Source organism: Poecilia latipinna, unplaced genomic scaffold (genome assembly GCF_001443285.1).
Source record: "Poecilia latipinna isolate Pla-1442-1.1 unplaced genomic scaffold, P_latipinna-1.0 Scaffold545, whole genome shotgun sequence".
NCBI classification, from domain to species: domain Eukaryota; kingdom Metazoa; phylum Chordata; class Actinopteri; order Cyprinodontiformes; family Poeciliidae; genus Poecilia; species Poecilia latipinna.
Genome location: NW_015113161.1, coordinates 160,947 through 181,222, shown reverse-complemented (window position 1 = coordinate 181,222; position 20,276 = coordinate 160,947). Strand labels below are relative to the sequence as shown.

The following is a 20,276-nucleotide window of genomic DNA, read 5'->3' as shown; positions in this document are numbered from 1 at the left end:
CCTAATGGACTGTGGATCCCAGTCTGTGTGTGTGAAGTCATAAATTTAAATTTGGTCATAAATGGGCTGTAAACATTTAGCGCTTTAAAATGATTTGCCCACTTACAGAAACTGGATTGTTTTCTCTCATACAGATGTTTCAGATCAACTGATAATCTGAGTAAATACAGATATTCAGTCATTAAGTTTTTAATTAAGGGGAAAGAAGCTACGCATACCAACCCGGCTCTGTGTGTGACAGAAGTAATTACCTGAGGAAAGAAATTAAGAACTGGTTTTTCCACCCTTTGTGGCAACAGCTGCCATCAAGTGTTTTTTGGCAGCACTGTGGAAGAACTCCTAAGTCCTTCAGTTTGTTTTTTAGTTCAGCCAATCAGACTTGCATGTGTTTTTGGATCACTGTCCTGTTGCATAACTCAGGTTTGCTTGAACTGAAGCGATAATGTTCTCATTAAGGATTTTCTGCATTCTGCTAGAGCAGAATTCGTGGTTCCATCCGACACAAGTCATCCAGCCTCTGAAGCAGAAAGACGGCCCCAGATTGTCACTCTGCTGTGCTGTGCTTGGCAGTTTAATGTTCTTTTTTTATGAGATGCTATGTTAATTTTGTGTAACTGAATGCACACCATTCAAAATGTTCCCCTTTTTGCTTTTCTAAGGTCTTAAAAGATTTTTTTAAATATACTTTTTGTTCTATGGTCAGCAGTTGTTTGGGTTTGGGAAATCGCCCATGGAGGCCATTTTTCTGTCTGGTGAATCAGAAACACTGACCTTAATGAAGAAAAGTGAAGTTCTTCACATGCTTCGGTCATTGATGCGATCTTGGTTTGATTTTGGTTGACCAGTAACTTCCTGAGAAAGTTTGCTGTTTGCTTCTGACATGCTAACGATGTCACAAGCTTAAAACATCCTACCATCGCTTCCAGAAGTTTCTATATTTCTTGAACTGTTCCACAGTTTGCAATAACAGAGATCCACAGCTCAGGTGGGTCAACAAATCAACTAATAATGTGCATGCCATACTTTTGTCATTTTTTTTCTAAAAGAAAAATACTGTTAAAAGCACGTAAATGTTTATAGTTTATAGTCTGTCACAAGTCAACTCAAAAGACTTTCCAGGGATATGAAACTGAAATTAATGCTGTTGGTCTTCATAAATCCTGAACATACCAAGGACGGGGAAAGTTGATCAATGTTGACAGACTGATGGATAGAGTTAAATATGACCAAAGAAAAGCTTAGAAGCTGAAATAAACCAACAATGGAACAATTACCTTTGGCAATGACAGAAATCCTAAACAAACAACCACAGTTATAATGACACAGTTTAGATAAAACCTGATTCATGTGTTCGAATGGTCCAGTCAAAGTCTGGATATGGATTCATGTAGGAATAGGAATAGATGTTAACACATGCTATCAAACCAATATAGATGTACAAAGCTGTTTAACATGCATCTTTCCCTTAACAGTTATGCTGTACTTTGCTTAAATCTGTCATACATTATCCAAATTAAGCTTATATTTCTTTGTGTTGTCTTGTAGACGTATGTATTAAAATGCTAATTTACATAAAGATATTTTTTTTCCTTTTCATTTTAACTTTTTAGGTTTTATTTATTTATTTTCATGGAAGCGTCATTGTGTCTTTTCCGCATGAAATGTTTAATGTGAATAAACGTTTAAGTTCACTTTACTACGGTGAATGCGTTTTCAAGGAACGCCGTGTCTACCTTTTTGTCTGTTTAGCAGTTGCGATAATTATCCAGCAGAGGGAGAAAGAGAGCCCAGAGGCGACGCCCACTACTGTTGTCTAGCAACAGACGTCATCGGGCCTAATCCAGGAAGTAGAAAAACATCAACAATCCTTCCAGGTTGGGCGAAGCGTTGGGGTAGGTTTTAGCGAGGTGGCCTTTCCAGAGCCTTTGTTTCTCCTACGCTCTGCTTTATTTAGCCATTTTTACAGCGAGGGTCCTGTAGCAGCTTAGACATGTCGTTGTTCGGCAAGATATTTGGAGGAGGTGGAAAAGGGGGAAAGGGACCGAGCGCACAGGAGGCGATCCAGAAACTCCGTGAGACGGAGGAGATGCTAACGAAGAAACAGGAATTTTTGGAGAAAAAGATCGAGCAGGAGCTGCAGATCGCCAAGAAAAACGGCACGAAAAACAAGAGAGGTGAGACAACGGTGTTATTTCCATCTACTATCTGACTTCTCGTGGTGAAATATCAGGTTAACCAGCACAAGTCAAACGTTAGCCAGCACCTTAGCATTTTTGGCTAACTTTACGTCGCCATCGTAAATGTTGGCTGGCTTTATTTTCTTAGGTCGACACCCAGGACAGCTGGTTAAATGACAGGCTGGCATTTTTTTTAAAATTCATGTTGAGTTCATAAATTTTTCCACTTAACATCCATGTAGACACCTCTCTCAACATATCCCTGTGATGATATTTGCGGTGAATTAGTGAGTGGCTATTTAAAAGCCGGAAAAAATGGTCAAAGGTGTTCTTTACAGATTCCCCATGAGGACACAAAGTCTGAGGGCAAAGGTTGACGGATGTCAGGGAGGTGGGCGTGTTTCCACCCGGATCAACACCTCTACCTGCTATGTACACTGTTATAAAGGCCCTCTAATTTTATTTTGACATAGGTAACCTTGAAAGTATCTGACAATTGAAGATAATAATCATGACTTAATGTTACAATTGTGTAACATTAAGTCACACTTGTGTCAAAGATTTTTAGCAACAGATACGCATACTTTCATGTTAGCCTTATGCATTTTAGTATTAGTACTATTATTATTGGTTTGTTTATAGATTTGTTTTATCTTAAGAACTTTTGCGTGAACCAAGAATTTACAAAGTCTGAAATGCATGTATCTTTAATTAAGGCATGAATGTGGAGAAAATGTGAGCTGGCCTTAACATTAATTCCAAGTCTTACATTTTGACTATTTAATTTCATATATGTCTTTTTTTTTTTCTTTTCTTTTCTTTTTTCTCGTGGGACATTGAGTTTGAGTCGCGCGCGCACATCTGCATTGCTTGTGAGTTCTCGAGGTGGAAGAAGCTTCCGCTAACTTATGGTTTCCATCTTAGCTAACTGCTAATATATCTTTGTTAGCTAGCTATTTTTTTTCCCTATCATGGGTAAGTACAAATTTATCGCCAGTTGACTGGACGACCTTCGTCTTCACCACTGGCTCACTTCTGTTGCTAACCCATAGGAGGCCTGGCGCAATCTCTGAAAAAACCGTCGTTTTCAAGAATTACATTTGAACATGATCATGCTGTTAGACCTCAATTTTCCCTTTGCAGGACAATAAATGCTGTTTCTACTCTATTCTAAAATGTATTCAGGTATATGTTGGAGATGGTCAGATGCATGTATCTAATCTGAATCAAAGTTTTATTTAACAAACTAGTGCATTAAATAACATCCTGTTGGTTAGTGCAACCAAGAAAAGAGTTTAGTTTTAGTGCATTAATGAAACTGGGATAAAATAAACTTTTTCAGCTTTCTATTTGCACATCACTGATCAAGGTTTATCCAGTTAAAACTGGCTGATCCTAATATCTGGCTGACAGACTGATTCGTCTCTCATCAAGCTGAATTCCACTGGCTCATTAATTAACATTATTGTCAAGATGATTGTTAAATGAAAGCTCACATTTGGGAGAAATGTACAAAGAACAGCACAGTTGTTTGTCCTGATGTTTCTACCTGACAGTAGGAGGAGTTGTAGCTGGTTAACATTTGTTCTGAGTGAAATGAAAAGGCTCCTGTGCCGTCCGGCCGGCCGGCCTGAATACTTTCAGTGCTTGGCCTCCATTGTAATTATTTCCTGCTCTGACGCAACAAAGGTTGGCACAATGACTCAGCCTAGGATGACGTACAGGTGTTGTAATACAGTGGGTGAGAACTTCATTTTTTCCAGTTTGTCATTTTTACGACTCCAGGCTAAACATAGGAACACCCTATATTTTTAGATTCTGACTCATTTAGGTTCTAGTACTGCTAAAAGTTTGGATCAGACAACATGCTATAGAGCATCACCTCTAGGAACTGACTAGTATCACTATCTTGAATGAAAACACCACAGCTTCTTTGTATTCAAAACAAAGACGTGTAACATGATGATTTAACATTTATTATCTAGATTTTAAAACCTACACTGGAACTGAACTCTTCAATAAAAAAAAATACCTGTTCATAGTGGTGAACAAAGAATATCTAATGTATAAAGTGTCAGGTGAGGTCATCATCACAATGAGAATTACTGAGGTCTCATGTGTTGTTGACTCACCTTATCATCTAAAAAATGACTCAGCATGATGTTAAACACCGACAAAAACAGAATACAAGTTAACACCAAAACTGACCTCAGTCTGCATACTAAGGTAAAATCCACCCATCGTGGGTAAGTACAAGATGTACTTTGAGGGAAATCCACAAAAGAAGATAACTAATCTGTAACCAGATGAGGGAAAATCTTTCATTAAGTACACGTGTCTGCTGGCAGGAGGAGATTAAGCTGTGCTTTTTTTTTATTGTACTTTTCCATGAAGTCTAAAGTAGAAGCTGACTTTAATTTCACTACGCAAATATCTGTCTTGATTTCTTCAAGACGTCCTTTCTGTCCTAATTGGGTACATTTGGCTTCCGGTAAAGCTTCGGTAGTGGTGTTGTTTCTTTTTATTGATAGACCATATGCAGGGTACACTGACTAAAAGCCAACAATCAGAAAATAATAGTACCAGCATGGCATGTTGAGGTACTGCGCCCAGTTCATAGGTAGTGACCATTTTTTGTTTGAATACTGCAAATAAAGTCCGGAAGTGCCACCCAAACCTTCTAAAACCACTTTTTTTAAAAAGTATATTTCACACTGGAAATATTGAAAATAGATTTACTACATGTGGGATTTTTTTTTTCTAAACTCCCACATTTAGAAAAAAAAAATCTTCTAAAAGAAATGTATACTTTGCACAAAATTAAATGACAGCATCTGGAAACATTTAATTAGTAATCTCGACGTAGGTTTAATGTGACGAAATAAAGACCTATTTCTCTTTAGCTCTCGTCAAAATCGGAAGACAAGAGAACATCCCGGTCAAGGAAGGTAGATCATGAGTCGCTCTTAATAAATCAGAAGTTGCTTCTATTTTCAGTCGGAACATGCATCAAAAAGTTCATAAGTGGAGGTGTGATAAGAAATGATGGGAATAAAATAAACTCACTTTTGAACAGACCCTTAGCACAGATAGCAATAATTAGTCACAAAATTGCCAGAATTGCAAAGAATTCTATCTACTGATATAAAAAAACAACCAGATGCTTCATAAAATAGTTTTTTTTTAAAAAATACCTTTTAGGTTGTCTGAATAAAACTCCTCTGGGAATAAATGATTCCTGATTCTACCACCTGAGAACTGGTTGTGTATCCATGTGTGTGCCTCTGCCGATCCTGACGCCAATCTCCCTGCGCTCTGTTTTTCCCCTCAGCGGCGCTGCAGGCTTTGAAAAGAAAGAAGCGGTACGAGAAGCAGCTGGCCCAGATCGACGGCACGCTGTCAACCATCGAGTTCCAGAGGGAGGCGCTGGAAAACGCCAACACCAACACGGAAGTGCTCAAAAACATGGGCTTCGCCGCCAAGGCCATGAAGTCCGCCCATGAAAACATGTAAGAGCAAACGTAGCGATTCGTGGCCTAATTAATGAATTACGTCTGAGGTGAAATGAGATGAGGCGTTGTTATTGTTCCCGCCACATCAACGTTTTATTTTGTGGTTTTTCCCTTTTTTTTTTTTTTTTTTTTTACCTTTTTGTGAACGGACCTTCTTTTCTTGTCGTCGCATCAGGGACATCGACAAGGTGGACGACCTGATGCAGGACATTACCGAGCAGCAGGAGCTGGCTCAGGAAATCTCCGACGCCATTTCTAAACCCGTTGGGTTCGGAGAGGAGTTTGACGAGGTGAGTCGGTTCATCCGGTGAAGCAGAACTCAGAGGGAGCCGTTTCACCGGCCAACATGGCGCCGAACGGAGTTGAACCCTGTTTCTTGTTGCTCTGTCTCGGATTGGCCTTGAATCTAAATGCGCTTATTCATAGAGTAATTCAACACAGCCGAAGGTATTCAGTCACCAGGATGCTCTGAATGAGTTCTTTCTTAAAGTCTCAGTCTGCTGACCTGAAGTATCCCGATTCAGGATTTTCATTCAAGGTTTCCCTCTTTTAGGACCTTGTTAAGCTCAGTTTGATGCTCTGTCTTTTGCGCTCACTTTCACCCTTTTTCCGTGTTTGATTTAACTTTTGGATTAAATCTCATTCTTCTTGGCGGGAGGCAGCGTTGGTTTTAATCTTAGCTGTTGATCCCGTTTGTAAGGATGAGCTGCTGGCGGAGCTGGACGAGTTGGAACAGGAGGAGCTGGACAAAAACCTGCTGGAGATTGGTGGACCGGAGAACGCGCCCCTCCCCAACGTGCCTTCTACTTCATTACCCTCTAAACCTGGTGAGGCTTCTTTTATTTAATCTTTAGTTAAATAGGGTTATGATTCGGGCTTGTTTGTCCGTCTTCAATCTAGAAAGGAAACTGTTTCTGTTCGTCTGATGTCTCCCGTCGTTTATCATTGCACTGGATTTTAAATATTCTCAAATATTCAAAAATCATCGCACGACTCTTTGTTGTTCTTTCAAATTACAATCCCAATGAAGGGATAAAATGCTGATTCCAATGGAAGAAAATCTGGAAAGAATTAAAAACTTCTACCAGAAACCGTACAGACTCGTTACAGTCGCGACTTTGAACAATAGAGCTGGTTTTCATATGCCTAATTAAAAAAAATAAATTATTTTTCCTCGTAGCTAAGAAAGAAGAAGACGAGGACGACATGGAGGACCTGCAGCGCTGGGCGGAAGCGATGTAAACGCAGCATCCCGTCACATCGAACCTGCGTCTGATTGAGGGGGAAGAGGAAGGAACGACGAGGAATTGGATAGAATGAACTGATCGGATGTTGAGTGTTTTCTGTGTGTCTGAGGAGAGTTGACGTTGTGTAACACTACAATTAAGCAACAATGCTGTACTTTTTTTTCCCCCTCTCTTTTTTTTATTATTATTATTGTTTTTGCCCCCTAAAGAAATGTGAAAACCTGAGCCGCTCGGTTCCTAATGAGCCGGTCGGGTCTCAGTGTCACCTAGTTGATTTTACCCCTGATTTAAAAAAAAAAACAACAACAACAACAAAAACACCTTAACTCTCCCGTATCCAGGTGGGGCCATTTCATTGGAAGCAGCATTTGATTGGTGCGCCAAGATGTTCAGAACATCTCAGGCTGATGGGAGAATTTTCACAGAGGCTAAATCCACAGAGATCTTGTTCCAATGTTTGTCTTTGTGTTGCTCACTCCCTGATTATAATTTTTTTCCTTAACTCCCTTTGCTTTGGTTTGGTTTTTCATTATTATCATTATTATTATTACTTCTCAACTAGAAGCATGCAGTGGGCGAGGATTCTCCAGAATCTGTGTGTGCGTTTGCAAGAACCGTAACCTCTTTATTTTGTCTGAAGCTGCGGGGGCTCTGACCCTTCTCTTTACCTCCTGTCATCGTTTTTAGCCCCAGAAGGCGTCCTCGCCAGTGGTTCTCGTTATTTGGTGTAAATATCTCAAATGTATCTCTTTTTCATATACTGTGTCGAGAGGTTTCGGCTGAGGTCGCGTGAAGCATGCAGAGAGAAGGGAAGTCACGATACAGATCCCACCGCACGGCTTGAGACCAGAGATGTTTAACCTAACACTTTTCATCCTGCTCTGTCTGTCTTTGTCCTTCTCATAAGGGTTTTGTTTCAAATTGTATATTGTTAAAAAAAAATAATAATAATAATAATAGTTATAATAAACTATTGTCACACATTATTGGTTGCGTTGAGGTGGAAAGTTCTGCTTAGTCGATCCACTACATCTGCATTTTGGAGTTTAAAAGGAACCTTTTTTTTTTTTTTAAAGTCACAACTTACTTTTTTTCTTTCTTTTTTTGTTACGTACAAAAGAAAACAAAAACACACAAGGACAGATGGGAGAGCATGTTTGCATTTCTATGTTTTATTTATCCAGATGAGAATATTATTTGCAGAATCATTAAAAGTTTACAATTCCTTTACTGTTGTGGAAGATGAATCTCTATCAAAGGTTCAGAGTCACTCTAATACCTAAAGTAGAGAAGAAATAAATCTCTCCGGTTGTAGATTATGGCTAAATCAGCACCGCTGAATGGTTAATGGACCGAATTTACTCACACACACATTTATATAAATCAGTAGTAAGCTTGGGATTAAGTGCCTTGACCAGTGGCACGTCGACATGTAGTGGGAGGAAGCTGGATTCAAACCCGAAACTTTCCAAGTGTGAGGCTGCTTCTCTTCCCACTGTCGTCCTTTTTTTGCCTGTCATTTTTACAGCCTGAGTAAAGGAATGTTTCCGCCCACTTGAGGCAACCAGAGGTCAACTCTGTGCGAACCTGAAAGGACCTAAAGATTGTCAGAGTGCAAGAAAAGTCTAAAATCATCCTCTTGTACAAGTAGTGATAATATTTTCGGGTTTACCTGAACTCAAGTCGTTTTGCTTTTGGTGTTTGCACATAGTTTGTTCTTGGGTCACTGAATGAATGCCTCTTTAATGGAACACCACTTATACAATTACTTTAAAGCATCTCATGATTCATGGTTCCAAATAGAAATCATCAGTTTATTGGCTTCTCTGGAAATTTTTGACACCAAAATCTTAATGAGTGATAAATTTATGCCATAACTTTTAATAAGTGCTGTATGTTCCCCATGCCTCTGCTGGCACTCCGTTAATAAATTGGTACTATTGGATCCTGTTTGGGAAATTAGAGGGAAGAAGTATTTGTACACAGAAACAGAAATTAACTTAATTTTAGTTTTTACTTTTAACCAGATCACCGCCGCAGTTTTCATGTCAAACTCGCGGCTGGATTTACAAGGATGTGGGTCCTTTTGGTGCCCGATCACTAGGAAGAAATTATTTTACTAATGTGAATTATAGTACATTATATGTCAGCGGGTAAGGACTGATGCAATGTGGGTTTAATATGTCCTCTGGCCAATGACTCTATGTTAAGGCCAAGGAAGTCGACTGTAACGTCATGATTTTCAAATACTTGAATATTGCTTATATTCATAGAAATACTAATATAATACAACTCACATGATTTGGGCCTATGAGTTTTATATAAAGTACGATGTTTACAATACAAACATTTATTTAAAAAAATGAAAAATATATATTTTTTTGTCTTCTGTCCGTCAATCTCCTGCTACACAGGCGGATTGGCGCAGCGTTTGCAGTGAAGCGGCGCTGAACCTGCCTGTCGTGGTGAAGAGAGACCTGAGTCAAAAAGCAAAGCTATCGATTTACTAGTCGGTCTATGTTTCTACCCTCATCTATGGTCATGAGCTTTGGGTCATGACCAAAAGAACGAGGTCAAGGCTACAATCAGTCGAAATGAGTTTTCTCCGTAGGGTGTCTGGGCTCTCCCTTAGAGAGAGAAGCTAAGTCCTCCAGGAGGGACTCAGAGTAGAGCCGCTGCTCCTTCATGTCGAGAGGAGCCAATTAAGGCTGGTTAGGATGCCTCCTGGACGCCTCCCTAGTGAGGTGTTCTGGGCATGTCCCATCAAGAGGAGGCCCCAGGAAGACCCAGGACACGCAGAAGGGACTGTGTTTCTCAGCTGGCCTTGGAATTCCCCTGGAGGAGCTGGAACAAGTGACTGAGAGAGGGAAGTCTTGGCCTCCCTACTTAGACTGCTGACCCCACGACCCACCCCGGACAAGCAAAAGAAGATGGATGGATGGATGGATGGATAGGCCTATTTTTTTGTATGAACTGATGGACAGATACATAGTAATTGTCTGGAAATGCCAATATTCACCACAGGGGTTTCCCCGTGGTGAATGGAAGATATATCCATGATGGGATGGAATATATCCATCCCATCCGTCCATAAATCTATTTATCCATTTATCTATTTTACACATAGCTGTGCTGACCTGAAGAAAATCAAATCCTAAGCACACACAGGAATCCCGTGTAACTTTTTGATCTTTTTTTCTTTTGTAACGTTTTGATCTTGAACGCTCCTCTCTCTCTCTCTTTCTCTCTTGCCGTGACGTCAGGGTTTGGCGACTTTGCACATGCGCACCGGTGCCCAGCGCTGATGCAAGAAATATCCCTGAGCAGACGTGTGGAAGTGATCGTGGGATAAGAAAAGTTGACTAAATTCTCTGTCGTCCAATCTGCAAACATGTCGGGAGACGAGGTAAGAGAGCCCCGACCACTCGGTCTTCAGTCAGTGTCGGTGCGGGACCTTTGTAGGAATCAGATGGTTGATTTCTCGGTCCTTATCTATGACTTTGGGCCTCGGCAGTGTTGCTCCCCTCCCTGTCCACGGCAGCTCACACATGGCTGGTGCAAACTGGGCTAGCAGAAGGCCGACTAGTCAAACTCATGTTCGCCTTAAAAAAAAAAAAAAAAAAAAGAAAAAGCAGCGAAATACGCTGTTGCGCTGGGGTTTATCGCACCGAGTGGGTGACAGGAATTAATTTTAGCTAATAAATCCGCCGTGTCGTTGCCATTGTATCGCTCAAACTGAGCGGGTAAAGAGGCTAGCTAAGCAGAAGCGGTGCTGCTAGCCGTTCATTTCTAACAGCTACACAGATTTAGCTCATTTTGACTCGACTAAAACAGACAAAATCAATGTAGCGGCTGTTAATCCACGGGGTCTAAACTGAGTCAATAACATGTTACTTTACATTCTTGCCGCTTAACGCTTTCTTGTTGCCTTTAACTCTAGATTGTGACACAATCTTAAAACTTTTACGGATTCGTTTGTCATCCATCCCTCTGGCGACTCATCCACTTGTTTATTCAGTTCTCCATCCACCCATCTGTTCATCATGTGTTTTTCTATTCATACGTCCCTCCATCCAGCAGCTAACTGCCTGTCCATCTTTCAATTCATCCATTCAAACGTCTGTCCGTCTCTTTGTTTTTGCAGAGTCTGTACTTTAAGACTGATTAGAAATATCTGCCGGTTAGAAATACTCAACTTCATTATTATGCTATAAAAATGTTCTTTAAAACAACGACCTCTGGAAATTTAAGTCTGAAATCCTAAGGTTATTTGAAATAAAGTGACATTTAACCAGGTAATGATGCGCTCACTTTTATATTGATAGTCAAAGGCATGAAAACTCGAAATCTCAAGATTTCTTTTGGATTCTTTTGTGCCTAATTTGGGTCCGCTCCACTTTTCAGATGATTTTCGACCCCAACATGACCAAGAAGAAGAAAAAGAAGAAGAAGCCCTTCATGCTGGACGAGGAAGGAGGAGAGGGCGTGGGAGGAGAAGAGGCGAAAGAGGTGGAAGTCAAGGAGGCCGAGCCAGAGGTCGGGGAGGACAAGGAGGTGGATGTAGATGAAGATGAAGGCAGGAAAAAAGGTTTGAAAGAAGGTTGCTTTACGTTTCACAGCTGTATGTAACAGTTCTCTTCATGAAACATAGATTTGGCTGTTTTTCTTTTGTTTTTGTTTTTTAGCTGGGTTTGTTTATCGTTCTAGAACTATCCGATGACTTGAACGACCTGAATTTCTTCAACCAGAAGAAAAAGAAGAAGAAACCAAAGAAGAATTTTGGGCTTGAGAACGATGTAGAAGAAGGATTAAAGGTCAGTCGCTAATAAACTGCTTTTTTACCTCCTTCTTTGTCTTTCCTTCATTTTTATTATTAATTGTACTTATTCTCACTCTGCATTTAAAACTAAGTTTTACTTCTGACTGATTTTAAAAAACCAGGAGCTGAAAATCGAAGGGGAGCAAACCGAGGCGCCAGAGGAGGACAACCTAGATTTGATGCTTCCCAGCAAAAAAAAGAAGCCGAAGAAAGTCGACTTCGACGAGGGAGAGGCTTTGGAAAAAGACGACGGTACAGACCACGGCAGCTTTCCTTCAATTCTGAAGACTTAAAGCGAGCTGCTCGGTCTTACAAGGTTTGCACGTTGTGTCTGCAGCTCTGGAAGACGACGACAGCAAGAACAACGACGGAATTTCGTTCATTTCCTCCACGGGTCCAGCGTGGGCCGGCACGGAAAGAGACTACACGTACGACGAGGTAAGACGGCACAGGAACTAAACGACACACGGGCGATTGCTTCAGTGGGCTTAGCATCAATCCCTTCCTTCAAAGCAAACATGTTGCAGCAACGACGGGGAGGAGCGCCTCCTAAATTAGGCTCCGCGGGAACGCTACAGCCAACTGAGCACCGAGATGAAATGCAGAGGAACGTGGAAGGACAATCAAATAGTGTGGCTAGGTGATGGCAGCATCAGCTCACGGCTAAAAGCAGAAGCACTGAGCGTGCCGTACTTTCTGAGAGATGCAAAAAGAAGTTGAGTACACGCAGCACCGCCTAGAAAAGAAAAACGCAGCCGAAAGTAAAAGTGCTGAGCGAGGAGGCCTTCCTTCAGAAAAGAAGAATAACCTGGATACACATAATCATTCCATGAAAGACGTGCAGAAATAGGCATGTCACAATAAGGAATAAATTAATTATCCACATAATAAATTAAAACTTTTTTTTTTCGTCTTTTTTCGTCTTTCTACCAAAAATGTGATGACAAAAGTCTTCCGTGTTTTGCTTTGGTCTCTTCTAACCCTTTTTTTTTTTTTGACGGACAATTTTATCTACAGAGACTTTATAATTAATTGTCTTTGCTTATTTCGACTATTTAAAATGTCTTCCAGTTCCAGTGTTAAATGTTAATTAGAATTTAAAGCTTATTAATCTTTGTGATCCTGCATTACTGTTCCATTGCAATGGTCTCGAAACAACAATATTATCGTTTATCGCGATAACGTTTGGGATAATTTATCATCTGACAAAATTTGTTACAGTGACAGGCCTGTGCAGGAACACTTTCTATCGAATACCTTTTGCTGGAAAGATGAGCATGAAGGGTTCGCACAGTCGGTAGCAACATTATTTCCATCAGCTTCTTTCTGAATAGCGTCTAAGAAAGAGACACTAATAAAAACAGAAGGATTCAGCCAGAAATGCTTTGCACGTGAGAAAAACACGATCAAATTACACAGTCTTAATGAATGCAACATCTCGGTCAGTGGCTTTTTTTCTAAGAAAAGGACAGAACTAAACCCAGAATCAACGTTTAAAACCAGCTGTTATGATGCTTATGAACAAATCTTTGAGGTGTTTTTTTATATATCCCAGCTCCTAAACAGAGTTTTCAACATCATGAGGGAGAAAAATCCTGACATGGTGGCCGGGGAGAAGAGGAAGTTTGTGATGAAGCCCCCTCAGGTGGTTCGAGTGGGAACCAAGAAAACGTCCTTTGTCAACTTCACAGATATCTGTAAACTGTGAGTCACAACAACCGTCCTCGTTGTTTGCACCTCACTGACCCAGGCTGGTGAAAATCCCGTCAGACGGCCTCATGCTTCTTCCTTCTCCCTCCCAGGTTGCATCGTCAGCCTAAACATCTTCTCGCTTTTCTGCTGGCTGAGCTGGGAACAAGGTACGTGGTGGTTATCTATTTATTTAAAAATTACATGTTAAAAATTCTTAACGGACACTGGTGTGTTTGTGTGGACTTAACATTTGTATCTTTTTGTCTGTTAACAGCGGCTCTATAGATGGAAATAACCAACTTGTGATCAAAGGCAGATTTCAACAGAAACAGATAGAAAATGTGTTGAGAAGATATATCAGTAAGTCGGAAGCGCCTCTATTTGCTACTGAACTAACTTGAATCGTATTTCATTTGCAAACGTAAGCAACTGTGAAGCTACAGTGGCATTTGGATTATGGGTAATGTAGTCTCAAGGTTGTCTGGTTTTGGCTCTAGTGGCCTTTACTTGAAAGTGCTAAGACAGTAAAGTAGGTAAAGAGAGAGAGAGAAGGAAGCCATGCAGCAAAGGTCACCAGGCCGGGAATCGAACCTGGGACGGCCGCATCGAGAACTTCTGCGCCATCACAGCACCCCTTAGTATTTAGTCAGTTTCTCATCTTGTTCAATGAAGCTCTATGTGACCTGAAGTCCTAAATGTGTGTGTGTGTGTGTGTGTTTTTTTTTTTTAATTAATGTTTTCTTTCCTGCAGAGGAATACGTGACATGTCACACCTGCCGCTCTCCAGAGACCATCCTGCAGAAGGACACTCGTCTTTACTTTCTGCAGTGCGAGACGTGCCACTCCCGCTGCTCCGTCGCTAGCATCAAGACTGGCTTCCAGGCTGTGACGGGCAAGAGGGCGCAGCTCCGCGCCAAAGCCAACTGAAAGGCCAAGAAACCTGGGCCCACTCCCACCCTCCCTTCTTCTAACGACCTCTTTTTTTCCCTGAAGCTGGGGTCGAGACGCCCTCATTGATTTTGCTTAAAGAACTCTCTGAATCGAACTGCGGGAGTTTGGCCGCTGTTTAGTTGTCATTTGCCTGTACAGGCCCTTGGGGGAGTGAGAGATGCATCTAAAAGCAACAGAAAAAGGTTCAGGTGCTGTAAAACAGGTGATGTTCACCAGGAAACATCATTGGAGTGAATGAATATGTTTTGTTGTTTAGCCCATGAATCCTCTGGCTCTTAGAACTTTTTTTTCTTCCCATTTGCTGTGATTTTTTTTTTTTTTTTTTTTTTTTTTTTGGTTCAAGAAAAAGCCTGATTGACCACAACTTGAATTCTTTCTTTTCTCTCCCACTTCACACATACCAGAGAGGAAGACAAAAGGTTACATTTACACCACAGCGAGTCGCATTGTGTTAAAACTACACTGATCCACATAAGAGTTTTGACGTCTTTCTATATATTCTTTGGCTCATCGCTAGACTGAAAGCCATTGCACTTTGTATTTTGGCCCAAGTCACAAAATCGTTTAGGTTTCTGTGCAGCTTCCCAATTTAACAAATGACCTAAGCGACAGGACTGTAATTCATTTATAGTTTACGCCAAACTTGTGAGAAATTGTCTTAATCTGGCTTCCTAATGGCTTTACTGTCAAAAGTAAAAAACTTAAAACATTTTGGACTCAAAAAAAACTGATGAACATGACTGTTTTGAAGCTGTAACAAAGAAACTAAAGCGGAGAACTTTTGTTGCATTGAGGATTTCTAAAGATTAGAGCTATGTTTTTATCAACCTGATTTGAGCAATTTGAAATTAAAATTTTGAGGAAAAAAAAGCTTGTTTACTTGGGTTTGTAGCAAAATAAGAAAAATGTCAAGGTTTCTTCTTGCTGCTTGATATTTTAAGAATTGGTTCAGAGTTTTACTCCATAATTTAGCCAGAATATAAAGTCAGTTTGTGTACTGCAGACCACACGATGTTGGTTCTGCTTTTCTATAAGCCTAATGTGGATTAGGTCTGACTAGTCAATTTAAAGCTGGGTTTTTACAGAAATAAAATGTTCTCTCTCTCCTCGTCATTACTTTTTTTTTTATTGCATTTAAAAGGGCTGCAAATCAAAAGACAGCAACTTACTTCTTTGGGGTAACATTTAACATATTGGCATTGGGGTGTGAATGACACCAATATAAAGACCAGAAATCAATTCAGAAACTAGCCATTGCTTCAGTGTTCATAACACCTATTGTTAGAATTTTCTGTTATAAATCAACACTGTGTAACTGGGAGCAGGGAGAAATTTATTAATGTTAAGTCCAAAATGTGATCTGCCATGTGATTCACCATTTTGTTAGTACTTACATTTTGCTGTAATTACAAGTGCAAGATTTTTTGGGATTTAAATCTACTAACTTTGCACATAAAAGGAATAACATTTCTATCTGTTCTAGTAGTTTTGTCAGAACAAAGTCTGAACAATTGTTGCGACAGAATGTCAATTGAATTTAGGTCTTAACATTGACTGGCCTGTTTTCAAACATCTCTAAAGTTTGAATATTCACTGCAAGGAACACTTTTTATAAACATTTAACGGTTTCAATTAGAGAATCGCATAAAGTTCTACCCAATACATCGGGGGGAAAAAATCTGGTTATATATCTTGAAAATTCCGTACAGGAAGTACGAGTCTTTAGCTTCACTCTAATTGGCTGGCTTTGGCCTCGAGCGAAACCGTCGTAACGGAGGTTGTGACTGACGCAACTGAATCAACGCTTGGAGTTGTTCGGAGGAACAGTCTAGAACAGCGTTGTCTGAAATAGCAAATAAACATGCCTCGAGTCTACATCGGACGTCTAAGTTATCACGTCCGCGAAAAGGACATTCAGCGATTTTTCAGCGGATATGGAAAACTAATGGAAATCGACTTGAAAAATGGGTGAGTTTTGGTTAAATATGTGAACGTTGCTCGTAGCTTTGGAACCTCTGATGTTGAACGACGTAAATGTAAGAAATGTTAATGCTGTAACGCGAAATTTCTTTGTTTCAGTTGGTAAATTTAGCTTCATAAAAGGTTATGTGCTGATTTTGACCGAAAAATGCATTGTTAAACTTAAGTTTATTGACTGATTTTCGACTCCGTGTAGCAAATGTCGCATGGCCAACATGGCGGCTTTGTATTTTTTACATTGGAGAGCTAGCGTGGGCCTAGCTAGCCGAGCTAGCCGCATGGCTAACCGAACGGTCGACCAATTGAATGAATTGCTTTTATTTGATGGAATGTTCTCTAGCCTAACATTGAACCCTATTCTTTCCTGCAGCTATGGATTCGTGGAGTTTGAAGACAACCGGGATGCCGACGATGCCGTGTATGAGCTGAACGGAAAGGATTTGTGCGGAGAGCGAGTGATCGTTGAGCATGCCCGTGGCCCACGGCGAGACCGAGATAGCTACGGAGGGGGTTACTGGGGCGGAGGGCGCAGTAAGTGCCATCTATTAGATCATATTCTCTTTCCCCCTTCCCTTCAGGGTGAGGTTGCAGTGTAGAGTACGAAGAGAACCGTTTTTAGCTATAAATCAATTAAATTTGTTGAACATTTGTTGTCTGGTTGACTCGTATTTGTTAATTTTATGTTTTCTCCCAGGTAAATAATCTTGATTAAGAGCCCTCGGATACACACATTTTGTGCATGCTTTTCTTAAAAAAAATATCTAAAGCTATTTGTAGTTTTTAAATGTAGTTTCTTCACATTTGTAAGCAGTAGTTTGACGAAATACTTTGTTTTCCCCAAACTCATCTGTCGTCATATTACAGTTTTCTTTGGCTCTTTCTTTTTTATTTAGGTCAAATCCCACCCCACTCTGAAGTTGTTTTCAGTTTCATTAATAGTCGCTGACCTGTGAGTTTTTGCTCCCCCTGATCATGGGCCGCCCTGCATTAAACAGTGGTTCCTTGATGGGAACGAGCAAATAACTGCAGGTCAGGGTGTATGGTGATCCATAGTGCTCTTCATAGTGTAAACAGAATCCATTTTGTAAGTTAAAATTCTTTCTAATATTTCTTTGACTCATTTACTTCATATTTACATTATTTAAACCAATATAGCAAGTGTACATTGTGCTTGGAGGTTAGGACTTAACTAACACTTTTTCGTTAATTTGTGTATTTGCTAACTTTGGCATTTCTCTATATTTTTCTATATATTAAACATTAACAAAAGTCCTTGATGTTTCAATTTGAAAGAGTCCAGCTGCGGGCTGAGGCTGAGAGTCCATTGAGGCTAAAGATGACTGGCTAAGATGACTGCCTGTCCCGTTTGGCCTTGGCTTTCACCTTACAATGTGTGTGTGACCTTTGCCCCCTTGATCCTTGGCTGACCTAACCGGAAGCCATGATGACAGCAGCCTTTTGCCAATAGACCAGGGGTGATGGTGAGGATTGCCATTGGTTTCTATGTTGACCTCAAACATGACTGGATCGGCTGTAGTTGAACAACTTACAATCTAAAGAAAATATGTAAGTGCAAAACTGGGAAGAAGGGTGCACCAGACTAGCATCTGGCAAGGTACCAGTTTGAAATGCTTAGAAAAGTCATTGTATCATTTAGACTCAATTGAATTCGCCAGCCTCCTTGACTAAATACCATGTGGGTGCCGCCTCTCTTTTTGTTACAGGGTTCAGAGGGTCTGAAAGAACATCACTGTCCAGCCAAAGCATTTCTATAAGATATAGACTTTAGTTAAAAGCCTTTGCTTTGCTGGTACTAGAATCAGTGGTGTTCTTTGCAGCAGCAAGCATCTTTATAATGTGAATGCTACAGACTTTTAAAGAGTCTTTGCAGTGGCTGTTAAAATCTCTTAACTGAAGCTCTGTGAAGGAGATAGGGATCTGAGGGACTCCTATTTGAATATATTCCCCAGTTTGATCTGGCCTGTTTTCATTCAGTAGTCCAGACCAGTAGTTTTCTTGACCGTATCACTTTTAGTTCGTTCTAAAGCATGTTTGTGTGTGCTGTCGTCTCTAAAGGTAGTGGTTACAGCAGCAGCAGCAGCAGCAGAAGCCGCTCTGGAAGGGACAAGTATGGACCTCCAGTCCGTACAGAGTACCGCCTCATTGTGGAAAACCTGTCGAGCCGCTGCAGCTGGCAGGACCTCAAGGTAAGCCTTTTTTTTTTTTTTTTTTTTTTTTCCTCCTCTCATTTACTTCGTCAAACGTTGAATACTGAAACTCTAAACACGTCGTTACATTTGTGTCTGTCTCGTGAAGGACTTCATGCGTCAGGCAGGCGAGGTGACGTATGCCGACGCCCACAAGGAGCGAACCAACGAAGGGGTGATAGAGTTCCGGACTCACTCTGACATGAAACGGGCCATGGACAAGTTAGACGGCACAGACATCAACGGGCGAAAGATTCGATTGGTGGAGGACAGACCCCGCAAACGAAGGTCTTACTCTGGCAGCCGCTCCAGGTGGGATTACTCATGGATTTCAAAAAATTTTAAAAATTTTTCTTCTGGAAAACAAGCTTCTGATATAAAATAAATAAATAAAAAACTTAACTTGAGATGTCATGTGTTTGATTCCTCTTCTGTCATCAGATCTCGAAGTCGCCGCCGCTCCCGCAGCAGAAGCCACAGGAGCTCAAGGAGTCGCTCCAGATCTCACTCCAGGTGAGTTCAGATTGAAATGTTTTGAGTCAGCTGTAAGAGTTTTTGTTTTTGTCAATCTGAGCAACTCTACAAAATGTCACCAAAATAATTTTTTCTCCCCATTAGGTCCCGTTCCCGTAGCAACAAGAGAAGGCATCATTCTCGCTCGAGGTCTGAGAGGAAGTCTCGTTCCAAGTCGGGAGAACGGAAATCGCGCTCTCGCACCAACAGATCTCGTTCTGGGTCCCACAAGTCCAAATCTCGCTCGCGCTCACAGAAATCTCGTTCCCGTTCAGCCGACCGGAAATCAAAGTCCCGCTCCAAGAGCCGCTCTAAGGTCAAGTCGGAGCGGGATTCTCGTAGCAGATCCAAGGAGATGGATGTTGGTGCTGGTGAAGACAACAACAAGAAGTCCCGCAGCCGTTCAGCTTCCCCTGTAGAGAATGGGAAAGAGGAGCGCACTGCCAAATCAGCATCCCGCTCCCCGTCCCCACAGGAAGACGAACGCCGATCTAAATCCAGAGAGAAGCGCTCAGCGTCCCGCTCAGTCTCCCGCTCAAGGTCTCGTTCACGATCTAGATCAGCCTCTCAAGATTAGATGTGGAAAATGTTTTTCCCCTCCTTTTTTTTTTTTTTTTTTTTTTTTTTTTGTTTTGTTTTATTATAATGCTGTAAATAACGAGCGGTGTCACAGGCTTCTGCTTCCTTACCTTTTCTCTTCAGACTGTGCTGTTTTGACATGCCATCAATAAATGCACATTGTCAGGGCCGTTTTTGGAAACCTGCCAATGTAAAAGATGATTTCTGATCCTAAGTTTTGAGTAGTCTTCCGCTTGAGACTCATTTTCTAGCCCACAGGTAATTATTTTAAGTCTGTTTTCAATAAAGTCTTTTCTGGCTTTGTACGAACAACGTTAATATTCTTTGGTCACTGTTACCAGTAAATTTGCCGTTTTCTTACTTTCCCCAGATTATATGAGAATTTTTTTTGTTTTTGTTTTAGGTTTTATGAAGTGCACAGTTATGAGTGAATAGTTGATACTGATGCAGTTTTTTTTCTCTTATTGGTCTTTTTTTTTCTTTTTTTGCGGGAGGACACAAGAGCGTGTACTATTAAACTTCCTAATTGCATTGTGAAAAGTTTGTTGTACTTTTGAACAACTTTCGTTGTAGTTGGGTTATCCTTCTTTGAAAAAATA

General features: G+C 40.7%; 3 protein-coding genes across 4 annotated transcripts; all 3 read left to right on the top strand.

Annotated features, from left to right (window-relative positions):
• The first annotated feature begins 1,828 nt into the window (after positions 1-1,828).
• LOC106952901 (charged multivesicular body protein 4b) lies at positions 1,829-6,987 on the top strand. The gene is made up of 5 exons (XM_015041338.1): positions 1,829-2,174; positions 5,509-5,686; positions 5,865-5,979; positions 6,390-6,516; positions 6,870-6,987. Exons 1-5 carry the CDS (start codon positions 1,991-1,993, stop codon positions 6,929-6,931), a joined length of 666 nt encoding a protein of 221 aa, XP_014896824.1. The 5' UTR covers positions 1,829-1,990; the 3' UTR covers positions 6,932-6,987.
• A 3,230-nt stretch (positions 6,988-10,217) lies between these two features.
• eif2s2 (eukaryotic translation initiation factor 2, subunit 2 beta) lies at positions 10,218-14,460 on the top strand. Of its 2 annotated transcripts, none has more exons than XM_015041335.1 (9): positions 10,218-10,342; positions 11,341-11,536; positions 11,644-11,750; positions 11,878-12,007; positions 12,093-12,193; positions 13,311-13,459; positions 13,558-13,614; positions 13,722-13,807; positions 14,199-14,460. In XM_015041335.1, the coding sequence occupies exons 1-9, from the start codon at positions 10,328-10,330 to the stop codon at positions 14,372-14,374; spliced, it is 1,017 nt and encodes a 338-aa protein (XP_014896821.1). In that variant the 5' UTR covers positions 10,218-10,327; the 3' UTR covers positions 14,375-14,460. The 2 variants fall into 2 exon arrangements, with proteins under 2 accessions (XP_014896821.1, XP_014896822.1); XM_015041336.1 differs by having other exon boundaries at positions 10,219-10,342; positions 11,341-11,524.
• Positions 14,461-16,169: 1,709 nt separating this feature from the next.
• On the top strand, positions 16,170-19,986 carry LOC106952897 (serine/arginine-rich splicing factor 6-like). Its single transcript, XM_015041334.1, has 6 exons — positions 16,170-16,366; positions 16,749-16,909; positions 18,455-18,585; positions 18,695-18,897; positions 19,027-19,098; positions 19,204-19,986. Exons 1-6 carry the CDS (start codon positions 16,260-16,262, stop codon positions 19,673-19,675), a joined length of 1,146 nt encoding a protein of 381 aa, XP_014896820.1. The 5' UTR covers positions 16,170-16,259; the 3' UTR covers positions 19,676-19,986.
• The last annotated feature ends 290 nt before the right edge of the window (positions 19,987-20,276 follow it).

What these genes read in the sequence shown, in the direction of transcription:
- LOC106952901 (XM_015041338.1), top strand. Translation starts at nt 1,991, where the DNA reads ATGTCGTTGTTCGGCAAGATATTTGGAGGAGGTGGAAAAGGGGGAAAG. An exon ending in TCGGAGAGGAGTTTGACGAG is followed by an intron (nt 5,980 to 6,389) that starts GTGAGTCGGTTC and finishes CCCGTTTGTAAG; the next exon opens with GATGAGCTGCTGGCGGAGCT. An exon ending in TTCATTACCCTCTAAACCTG is followed by an intron (nt 6,517 to 6,869) that starts GTGAGGCTTCTT and finishes TTTTCCTCGTAG; the next exon opens with CTAAGAAAGAAGAAGACGAG.
- eif2s2 (XM_015041335.1), top strand. An exon ending in GAGACTACACGTACGACGAG is followed by an intron (nt 12,194 to 13,310) that starts GTAAGACGGCAC and finishes TATATATCCCAG; the next exon opens with CTCCTAAACAGAGTTTTCAA. An exon ending in TTCACAGATATCTGTAAACT is followed by an intron (nt 13,460 to 13,557) that starts GTGAGTCACAAC and finishes TCTCCCTCCCAG; the next exon opens with GTTGCATCGTCAGCCTAAAC.
- LOC106952897 (XM_015041334.1), top strand. Translation starts at nt 16,260, where the DNA reads ATGCCTCGAGTCTACATCGGACGTCTAAGTTATCACGTCCGCGAAAAG. An exon ending in GAAATCGACTTGAAAAATGG is followed by an intron (nt 16,367 to 16,748) that starts GTGAGTTTTGGT and finishes TCTTTCCTGCAG; the next exon opens with CTATGGATTCGTGGAGTTTG. An exon ending in CGCTCCAGATCTCACTCCAG is followed by an intron (nt 19,099 to 19,203) that starts GTGAGTTCAGAT and finishes TCTCCCCATTAG; the next exon opens with GTCCCGTTCCCGTAGCAACA.